Source organism: Elgaria multicarinata, chromosome 9 (genome assembly GCF_023053635.1).
Source record: "Elgaria multicarinata webbii isolate HBS135686 ecotype San Diego chromosome 9, rElgMul1.1.pri, whole genome shotgun sequence".
NCBI lineage: Eukaryota > Metazoa > Chordata > Lepidosauria > Squamata > Anguidae > Elgaria > Elgaria multicarinata.
The window spans coordinates 60,016,892-60,028,664 of record NC_086179.1 but is presented as its reverse complement, the minus strand read 5'-3'; the positions used below and the strand labels follow the sequence as shown (position 1 = coordinate 60,028,664).

Sequence of the window (11,773 nt, the reverse complement as noted above, 5' to 3'; positions counted from 1 at the left end):
GGTTTTATTTTTGGATAGTTTGTCTCACACATTCCCACCAACATCACTGTCTGGATTTAAAATGCCTGAAACTAGTTGTGATGGGTCTATACTACCTCCAATATCAAGGGCAGAATATCTGTGTATACCAGTTGCTGGGGGATGTGAGTGGAGGAATACTACTGCATACATGTGCTTTTGTGGGCTTCTCACAGTAATAAGAGAATTCTGAACTAGATAGGCCTTTGGTCTAATCCTGCACAGCTCTTATGTTCTTATGATGTATCAGATAAAACATTGAACTTGAACAGTCAGGATGCAGTTTCAAGTCCCTCCACAGCCAGTCACTCTCTCTTAACCTAACCTACCTCAAAGAGTTGTTGTAAGAAGAATAAACATGCATGCAGTCCCAAGCATCATGAAAGAAGGGTCCATGGAATAAGGGTGGCATAATAAATAATAATAATTTATTTCTTGGATCGAGGCGCAGAACAACAGTGAATATAAAACACATTAAAAACTGATTAAAAACACAACAATATTTGTTATTATTGTTGTTAATGAGGATGATGATAGAGTGGCAGATTTGTAGGATCATAGAGAATTGTAGAGTCATAGAGTTGTAAGGGACCTCAAAGGTCATCTATTCCACTGATGCAGCATCCCCACTAAGTGGCCATCCAGCCTCTGTTTAAAATTGCTAACAAAAGAGAGTGCACCACCTTCAGAGCCAGTCTGTTCCATCGTGAAACAGCTCATATGGTCATAAAGGTCTTTGTAATCACCATCATTGCCATTATCATCATGTGTATGTTATATGGCAGGTCATGACATCACCAAGACATCTCCCTTAGGACTGATGTCTGGCTGGCTAGCTCACCAGCACATTCCAACGGCCCTTGGTTAATCACTGTCCCTATGCGTTGTTTGCTATTGGAGTTGCTAAAGTTGCCATTGCTCAGGGTTCAGCACTCTCGGCAGAGCCTCTAGAGCAGTTAAATGGAGTGAGCCCATGAGTGCAATGCACAGGCTATTTGACAACCTGCACCTGCAGGGGTATATTTTGAACCACTGATCTCCTGTTTTAGATTGTGTATGTATGTGTGTTTATTTCCTATGATATATTAGATATCTATGATATCCTATGTTATTGATATCTTAACACAGCATTGTCTTCAGCAAGATGGACATAAAGTTTCGCTAGTCTTCCTTTTGGGCATAAGAATTGGGGCGTCGCAAGCGTCTCCCTGTGTTTTCACGAGTGAAATGAGTTGGAGGGTATGTGTGAATAGACAAACCCTTCCCCAGGGAGGCACCCCTAACTCGCTGCTCAGTGCTTTGGTTCCTGGGGCTGGGCGGGCTCTTCATCTTGCAACCCTCCTCCAGGTGCTTCGGCCCACAACTCCCATGCTTCCTGGGCTATGCTGTTGACCCGCCGGAGGAGGGCCACAGAAGTTGCCCATCCATCCCTGAATTAGCAGCAACCCTGCTGAGCTAACTTGCCGGCCACGTCGTGCCTTGAAAGGAAAGAGAAAACAAAACAGCAGTCTCTATAGCAACAGGAGGAAACTCCCCTCTGGGTTTCCCGCCTCTTTCGCCTCTCCGGGGCAGCCGGCCAAAAGGCGCCCCGTTGTGGCGCAGCGCTCGCCTCGCCCCGCCCGGCGCTTCCCTTCCCCGCTTCGCTTTTGTAGCCCGGAGAGCTGCGAGAGCAGGCGGGGCTTTCCGTCGCGGAGTGGCGCGGGGCCCAAGGCTCCCCCTCTGGCCGCTGTGCTGGTGCTCCCTCGGCGCCTCATATCTGGCTGGAGCAGCGCGCCGCTCCACGGTTGTTGCTGCAGCTGCTGCTGCTGCTGCTGCTGCCAGGGGCTGCGGTGCAAGTTCGCTTCTCTCAGCCGCGAGCAAAAAGGACGGCCGCCGCGAGCGACAGAGTTCTGGCAAGGATGAATGTGGAGAACCAGGAGGTGATGCTGGAGCTCGAGGAGGAGGAAGACGACCTCGACGACGACGAGGAGGAAGAGGATGGGGACATTGGTGAGTAAAACGGTTAGGATGGAGGTTAGAAGGAGCTAAGGCGCAGGAAAGAAGTTTGGAAGAGAGAGGGAGAGAAATGGAGGCGGATGGAGGACCTGAGTTCCAATTTAAGGCACAGAGAGAAGTCCCGTCCCCCTCGCTTTCTTTGCATTCATGACAGATGAATATCTTAAGAGTTTCTCCAAAATTGGAGAAGCAAAGATGATTTCTCACCTGTGCCGTTAGTGCCCTTCGATTCACCTCACTTCCTGAGAGGTCGCCAGCGCTTTGGGCTATCCTGCAGGCAGCACAACTGAGCTGGAAAGTTTTGCCTCTGAATTCCTCCTCCCGGTTCACTGCCCAGCCTCACCCTTATTATAGTTCGACAATCAACAAGCCCCGAGGAGCAAAGACTTTGGATTCCTGAGTTGAGGGGCTTTGGCGTTGCCTTCCGCCCCACCACACCCACGTCACTGTCGGTTTTAAAATGCCACTCTGATTTGACTGGGACTTGTGCAAAGAAAGTTGCCTGTAATGTAGGTTTTGATGAGCTTGGGAAAGAATTTGGGTTTATGCTAGTTTAAAGAGCAGTGAGTTGTCACTTTTCCAAATAAATGTGAATCAGAAAACAAATGATGCATTGGGAGGAAAAATGAAACCAGCGGAAATGGGACTTTTCACTAGATGATCTGGAAGCACTCAATAGCATTCCTTTTTCCCATGTGAAAGACAACACTTTGGAATGCTAGGATATTCGTTAATGGGCACAATCCAGGAAATGTTAGTCAACGGTCATCAGTCGGGACTTAAGATAGTCACAAATGCTGTTGAATAAAATGAGATTTCAGTGGTTTGTACCTATGAAAATGCTCCACACCGGATATTAGAACAGCAAGGGCTTGACATGCCTTTATCGGAATGGATTTGGGGTCATCGTAAGACATGTGATTATAAAAATCTGGGATTCAGTATGTATAGAGCCATATTGTCCCCTGTTGTAATTAATGGATAAGGATTTAAATAAGCAAAAGAGGAAAAATTGAAGCTTAGTTAAGAGGGGCATTACTAGATTTCAACATTTCATATTACTATGTATTATATTGTATGACCAATTTGTACACAGATACCCTAATGTCCACTTACCATTTTACTATAGATTTGAAAGTATATTCAAACCATGGTAAGAGGCATAAATATGGAGTATTAACTAGACTGGCCAGAAAGTAACTCAATTTATCAGATCTATGCTGGAGTTGTAGAAGGGGGAAGGGGACTTTTGCACATATCTGGGATGAATGTCCTCAGATTAAAAAATATATTGGTTAGGTATTGCACAAGGAATTAGAAAGTTAATAGGTATGCTATCCCACTGACCCCTCAAGTTGTTTTGTTAAAGACAGTAGAAAAAGACATTTTAGGAAAGAACATAGCAGCCTGCTTCACATATAACACTCACCCATGTTTAATTTATCCATGGTTTGTTGCTCTACCCCAGTGTTTGTCCTACAGACAATCAAACAAAACATGGTTGTTTTCTCAATCCTTGGGTTGTTTCCCTCCTCCTTTGCCTACTCCTTCCTTGTATCCCAAATGCCTTTGCAGTGTAATAACATTGCCAACCGCTTTCCCCGCTACCTCTGTAGAATGGCAAAACAACCCACAAATTTGGATTCATATGTAAGGACAACCCATAGTTTTATCGGGCCTAGTTTCGGTGCCACTGTGGAATCAGTTTTGGAATCAGCATCTGATTTAGACTTAGAGCAGAATAATTTTTAGAACCCAATCCAGTCATGGGATGCTCAGGGCCTGAGAGCCTGGCTCTGCCTGTCTTTCCATTTGATTGCAAGCCGAAGGAGAGTGATATCTATCAGCCACAGCTGCAAGACCTCTGATTTATGCCCTGAGAAATATTCTGTGGGAACTGAGTAAAAGTAGGACTCTGCAGGGGAGAAGGCTTTAAGACTGTCACCTGGGTTATGGTGCCAGCTGAAAAGGGTGGAACAGAGAAGCTCCCTCAGACGTAGTGTTTGTTTACTGGCCAGATTCCCCTGTCAGAACATCATTAGCAGTCCGTCTTCTGTATTTAAGCTCATGTACAGGCTAAAGAGCCTTTGTGAGAATGTCTCAAATGCCCAAAATACTTTCTTTCTTGGATTTATTATGAATCTGTGACTCTTGTCTCCTTTGAATCCTGTACTGTTAAGCTTCTGTCTGGGAATGTATGGCTGGACTTTGGACTATAACTGTGTCTGCATGGCTTCTAGGCTTGGGAGTTTCTATTGAACAAAGCAATGCACCAATAGCCTTTTGCCTAGGTTATCTGATTTCTTGGGGCTGTAACTATGGCCTTAGCTAGACCTGCCTATATCCCGGGGCGAACCCCGGGATCGTCCCTGTGCATCCACATGACACACAGGGGATCCCGGGATCAGGGAGGGATCAACCCTCCCTTGCCCCGGGATAGAGCCCTCCCCTTTGGGCCCGCTTTTTCTGCGGTTCTGGGCTGAGCCCAAGACTGCGGAACATGTGGCCCATTTCTGCGGTTTGACCCGGCTCCACATGATTACTCGAGCGGAGCCGGGAGCTGCACACAGGGCGCAGTCCTCCTCAGGAGCACTGCACCCATCAGGGTTAGGGTGAGGGGAGCGGGGAAACCAAATTCAATTTTAAAAAAACACTAACCTTCAGTGCACGAGCGCTGGTGCACTGCCGTCGCTTTAAAAAAATATGGCAGGTGCGACGCCTCTCTTCCTGAGGTCGTCGCGCCTTACGTGTAAATGGGGGAGAGATCTCGCGTTAATCCCAACGTGAGATCTCCCCTCCTCTGTCCCGGAACAAAAGGTAGGTCTAGCTAAGGCCTATGTAAGCTGTGCCATGAGCTTGATATGTGTTACATGATCTGCTGCAATAAAGAGTTTTGTTGTAATCAACGATTTGTGTTGACTTGTCAGAGGGTGTCAGAAATCTGGGCCTGATTGGTTAAAACAATCCAGAGTTCACAACCCAACAACAAGGTATAGGACAGGTTTGTATGACATGACAGCCCACTACGAGTTATTTAACTCACAGTGAAGCTGCAGTGTGTACAGGGCATGAGCAGCTGCCATTTTGCACATGCAACTATTGTTTGGGTGTTGTGTCATGTGAACCTAGAGAGAACAGATGAAGGGTTATGTGTTTAATGCTTTCAAAACCAACACTCACTGGGTTCACATGACATGACACCTCCAAGCACAGGTTGAATATATGAAATGGCACCCATGGGCATTGTTGCTCATCATGGGTTAAATATCCCATGATGAGCCACACTCTATCATGTGAACCAGGTCAAACTTTCTCTTTCTGGGTTGTTCATGGTTGACAAACTATGGTTTGTTAGCACAGCTGCATTCACACATCATGGAAATCCAGAATTCAACAACCCAAACCATGGAGTAATGTTAACTAATGCATGCTTTTTTGGCAAAAAAGTTGGATATTTGCCCTTCTACAATCTCTCAGTTAATGGAGTCAAAAATATGGAATAGTATGAAAATGTATAAAATAACACCTGATAAACTTTTATGGAATGGAAAGAGTAACATAAAGATTGGAACAGGTGCAGGTGTTTTGGCTTAGTAGCAATAGACTATTTGACAACATGATCTTAATAATAATTTGGTTTGTAAAGCTGGATTATATAATCACTGTTGAAATTAATGATTATGTATGACATATCTGGTAACAATAAATTAATTCAGAATGCATACCATGTATTTATCAATTGCCTTTTTTTCAAACAACTTGTTGCTCAAGTTGTTCTTTACTGAAAGTAGCAATAATAATAGTCAATTACAACAAAGACTACTAAAGCTGTGTAAAACCAGTGGCTCATAATAATAATAAAACCAGTACAAATTAAAGGTTACCTAGAAAAGCCATAACCTATTATACTCCATATGTCAGAATACATTAAAACATCACTTCTTGTACTCTAGTATCATAGAATTGTAGAGTTGGAAGGAGCCTATAAGGCCATTGAGTCCAACTCCCTGCTCAATGCAGGAATCCACCTTAAAGCTTACCTGACGGCTGTTTAGCTGCCTCATGAATGCCTCTAGTGTGGGAGAGCCTACAACCTCCCTAGGTAACTGGTTCCATTGTCATACTGTTCTAACAGTCAGGAAGTTTCTCCTGATGTCCAGCCGGAATCTGGCTTCCTGTAACTTTCCGTGTCTTGCACTCTGTGATGATATAAAGAGAGGCTTTCATAGCATCCCTAAGGAGAGACTAGTAGAGTTGGGGTGCCACCCCAGAGCAGCCTCTACTTCAGACACAACCAGCCTAAACTAATGAAGATAATACAGTGAAAGGCTTTTAATTAATGTAAGCAGAAGCATTTATGAATATATACAGAAGGATTATAGACAGGAAAAGATCAGGAAAGTGGTCAACCAGGTAACTACAAATCTAAAGCTGGAAATCTGAAATATTTCTACTGCACTGTGCAGGGCTAGTTCTAAGAATGTTAATATTGACACCTAAGAACTTGATACTGGATCAAACCAATTTTAAATGCTTTCCAGACCTACTTATATAAGTATATTTCTGCAAAAGTAGAAAATTGCCTTTAAAATGTTTTTAAAATATCTATACAAAAACTCCCTTTTCTCACATCTTGTCCTTCCACTTTGTAAGCTGAATTTGACATTTATCTTTTATAAATTATAGAGTAGGTCTGTCTGTGTATTTGACATGAGTCCTCCTTGCAATCGTAAAACCTTTTACTCTGCCTATGTTGTTAAGGAAATAAAATAAAGCAGAGGCAACAGATGACTGATATGTGTAATATCCATCAGTGATTCATGCAAGCAGGGGAGACTGGCTGTTATGAACTGTCCAGATTTATCAAAGGGATAACAGGTGAATGATTTCTCATCTTTGTTTCAAATTCTAGCAGAATAAAATTAAATAGACATATGAATGTCTCTGTTGCCATTTACTGTATGTTTGTATCAAATGTCTATATTTGCCAGAAGGGAGCAAAATTGTATATGCAGCTATCAAAACTATCATTTTGTATTCAAAAAGTCTTATAGTTTCACTATGTTAAAAGCTAAATGTAGCTAAAGATAAATGTCAACACAGTTTTAACAAAAATGACAGTAGGTGTTCAATAAAACCTTACCTCTCCAGTATTCCATGTTTTAAACAGGCTTTTAGCTACAATGTGTAAAGTATTAGCACATCAGTATGTCATATTTCTGGATTATGGATCCCTTGTGTGCTAGTGCTGAACATGCAGAAAGGCCAATCTGGTTTTTAAAAGAGATTTCAGAGTTCTTTGTCAGTTACGACAAACAGGAACTAAGCTTTTCACCACTTCCTTCTTCATGAATGGTACAGTCGTGTTGTGGTTTTAAAATCAAATTATGCTGTCTTCCCACCATTATTATTCCCTAAAGAGAAACTTTGTTGTTATTCATTTTATTTTCAAACTTTCTAAGCCACTCTTCAATATAAATATTCTTGGTTGTTGCTGTTAAGAATCATGCCTAAACTCTGAACCTATGCTGCAATCCACAGATGATGTTTTTATTCTAGAAGGAGAAGAGTCCCATTACAATTTGAGAGATTGCTCCTGAGTAAACAGCTAGCAACAAAGCAAACAATCCCTCCTGTCCCCAGTTATTGCAGATCAAGTAAAGGCTTGCACCTCAAACAGCTACAGTGGTACCCTGTGCAAAGCAGGGGTTTTTGTGAACCGCCCAGAGAGCTTCGGCTATTGGGCGGTATAAAAATGTAATAAATAAATAAATAAATAAATAAATAAATAAAGCAACAAGACCCAGACAAACAGCTCTGCCCTTCTTGTGGCAGACATTCCAGTTGCTACAGCTCCTGACAAGCACAAGGCTGCATTAGATATTCAATGACACAAGGGACTCACAGACAAGGCTGCCTGATATTAGGTACTCTATTAGGCAATGACCCCTTCTCCACACCTACATTTCTCTAATATAGTCCTCATGCAGTGCTATTTTACTGTGTGGTGCTGATGTGCACTGATGCTTTGGCAAAGGGACAAGGACTGCTAGCAGCAGAGCAGCAATAGGATGAGGTGCCTTTTTGTGCTTACTCTGGAAACTTAGTGCCACACCCCATACTCTAATTTGGCTGCCACAGTGCATAGGTTCTTAGAATTATATAGCTCAGTGGTATACCATATGGTCTGCATGCAGAAGATCCCAGTTTCAATTCCATACACCTTCAAGTTAAAAGGCTCAAAGAACAGGTGATAACTGAAGACCTCTGCCTGAAATCCTGGAGAACCGCTGTAAGGCTCTCTTATATACTTCCATGGAACCCATTGTGCCCAACTTAGAAATTTGTTTAATTCGGACACAAATGAGTTGTGGAATTGGAAAATAGGAGATCATGTGCGATCCATAACATCTTTCTTTGCATGCCTCCATGCATTTTCTAGACTCCTCGTATTCTCTCCATTTTTTTTTTCATTTTGTAGGAAAAAACAAATTTCTAGCCATTATACATGGAGAAAATATGCTGACATTATATCCTAAAGACTCAAAAATTGGCACCAAAGTGGTGTACATAATCCTCCTCTTCTCCATTTTATCCTCACAACAACAACCCCATGAGGTAGGTTGAGCTGAGAGTCTGTGACTGGCCCAAAGTTACCCAGTGGGTTTCCATGGCCGAGTGGGGACTAGAACCTGGATCTCCTGACTCCCAGTCCAACACTTTAGCCACTACACCACACATTGATGTTCTCAAAAGGGATGCCAAATAATATCATTTTGATTTATGATGAAAAGAAACTGTAACAGAAGAAAATCAATAATAAATTCTGCTTAATTTGGTGCAAATATACATAACTCTGAGATTAATGCAAAAATGCTTATCAGATTTAGGGACAAACTTGATGAGATGCTGGAGATCTGTGAACTTGATACTTTTATCAAAGCTGAAAAGCACCCAAGAAGAAGCCTGAATTGGATTGGGGCTGTACTGCAAGGGATATCTGTTCTCCCTTTTCACCATGCCATTTCCCCAATTGAAATTGCCCCATGAAGGTGCTGTTAGTCTCTCTGAGGGTGGGGGGTGTTGCAAGCATTTGATCAAAGTGGGTATGGCTATAAAGATTATTATATGGCAGTGATATTACTTTTAGTTTTATTTTCCAAAGGTTCTGGATCCCAGGATTCTGTAGTGATATTGGGCAAGGGTTATCAGAGTTTAGGCTTGCAGGATTTGTTTTGTTCCCCAAGATTCACCAACTCCAATACCCACCAAACAGAGCCTGGTGCAAAAGATAATGGGCCTGTTAGGACCATCACAGGGGTAAAAGAAGCCATCATGGCCTCTCCCCCCACCCACCCACATGCCTGGGTGGCTTCCTAGATGGCTTCATACCCATCCTAAAACCCACGACTTGCAGTAGGGGTTGTAGGGTGAAGCTACTCCCATGTGCTGCATGCTGGGTATGGATAACATGCCAACCCATGCTGTATTATGGGGAATTATGTAAATGATGGTCACACATGCAAGTGGTGGCAGAGAAGCCATGATGGCTTCTTTTACTGATGTGATTGTCTGAACCTAGTCATACACTTAAAATTAAAAAAAAAAATCCAAAGTAGTACTGCAAATCACAGAGATATCTACCAGTCAATCAAGATCTATTTTCTGCCCATCTCTGATGTAGGGAATGCATTCTAGCCTCTCTGAAACACACATTTAATAATTTGGAACTACTCTAAATTATTTATTTAGAGACTTTAGGATGCAGTGAAAAATAATCCATTATCTGTAATATAAAATTCATTCTACAGGCAATTGTTGACTTCTTTAGTGCTCTCCACAGAGTTTATGGGTGTGAAATATAACATCCACAATATTAAAATGCAGCAGTTTTGGTTTCTTAGAATAGCTTAAGGCATGATATTTTCCTGATTTTGCTCTATGTCTTGGATATTTTGTGCACACAACCTTCTCCAAAATAATCCCGTTTATAACTTCTTTACCTTGTCACTTCAATGAAGCTGTATTCTATGCATTGTTTAAGATGCAACTGCTAATCTAAATAGCCTTCTCTTTCAATTCCTTATTTCTGTTCATCCTGCTCAAAATTGATCATGTTAAGAAAAGTTCTTTCCACTACTATCCAAATTATTCTATCTAATTGTCAATGAAATGGATATCAACTAGTCAGCTAGATACTAATATCATGAGCTACCAAAAAGGATATCACTTGAATTCTTGCTTTCCCAAGAGATGGGTGGGACTTCTCAAAATTTTCCAAAAACAAGGAAATTAAGTGTTGTTCTTTGGAGAGCTGCACATTGCTACAGCAGCCATCTCAACACCAGTTCATGTTTCTGTTGTGACCTGGGAACTATTGCTATGTAGTTGGGTCCATACCACACCAGTAATATCTGTATCCAAGAACTACGTGAAACTGGTTTCCTATTGTGCATCCAGAGCATACACACAAACACTTTATAACTTGCTTGCAGAGATTATGAATGCTTATGAAGTATGTGGAGGGGAATGTCAATGAACAAGAACCTGCTCACCCTATGTGTTTCTAATCTATATAAAACTAATTTCTACACAGTCCTGATTTCCTCTTTTGCAAGCTTATCTAGACAAAAGCTCCCTATACTTACCAGTGTTCAACTCATTGATACTTGAATTATACTTGAGTGGATGTAATATAAAGGGGGAAAGAAATGGTTCAACCATTTCTTTCCCCATTTATATTGGGATCAATTCTCCATTCTATCAAATAATTATTTAATATTTTTCCTTCCACTTCCTCTATATTTTTATTTTGCCGTAATCCTTTATTGGGAAACAAATACTACTTTCTTTCCTCCAGAAGAGCAGGAGTACTTTGGAGATAAATACATTAAGGACTCTGAAGTGTTTGGTTGCTATAGCAATTGGGAGACATGAAGGAATAAATTGTATTAATGATTCAAATCAACTTCATTATCCTTCTCCCTCTAAGGCCGGACCTTCCTTTATATGCTCTATTGACAAAACACATTTTAGATTTTGTCAGATAGTCTCTTCTGAGCATAATTCTTAAGCAACTTACTTCAGACCATTACAAATGATGGTGCTTGGTAGAAAGATCTATTTTTTCTCTACCCTTACATTTTATGGTATTATATTTATTTGTATATAACTCTCCTGCCTTTATGCATATAGGCTCATATGATAACTTACAACAGTAATAAATACTTTTACAATAATATCATCAGTAGTACAACAATAAAGTGTTAGTATTACAATTAAACAGTTAAGCAGGCCAGAGAGAGTAAAATGAGAGTTAAAAACAGACCCCAAAAATAATTAAACCACCTACTCTCTCCAAAGGCATAACAGAAAATTTTAACTTGTTTAATGATTTTAACATTATCATTAAAGAGTTTGCCTTGTAGACATACTGAAGAGTTGCAAAGAAAAGGTGCCACCAGGAAAGATACCCTGCTTCTGATAGCTGCTAATGTAATTCCTGATAAAGAAGGCACTGAGAACAGGCCTTATCCGAAGATCTTATCAGAGATTTTCAGAGGAAAGGCAGTCTCTGCTATACACTGCCCAAGATTATAAAATACTTTAAAGATCAATATCAACACCTTGAACATTGCTCCTAAACCAATTCGTAATCAGTGGAAGTTCCTCAACACATGTGCAATGTGGTCTGAGAGGCCAACATTGGTTAATAGATAAGAACATAAGAAGAGCCACGCTGGATCAGACCAAGGGTCCA

At 41.4% G+C, this 11,773-nt stretch overlaps 1 protein-coding gene across 1 annotated transcript in view; it reads left to right on the top strand.

Annotated features, from left to right (window-relative positions):
- Positions 1-1,869: 1,869 nt before the first annotated feature.
- The window catches only part of ANO6 (anoctamin 6), a 77,852-nt gene continuing 67,948 nt past the window's right edge, over positions 1,870-11,773 (top strand). The window contains exon 1 of the mRNA XM_063133976.1: positions 1,870-2,007. Within this exon, the coding sequence (XP_062990046.1) occupies positions 1,917-2,007 (91 nt within the window). The 5' untranslated portion in view covers positions 1,870-1,916. The remainder of the gene's footprint in view (positions 2,008-11,773) is intronic.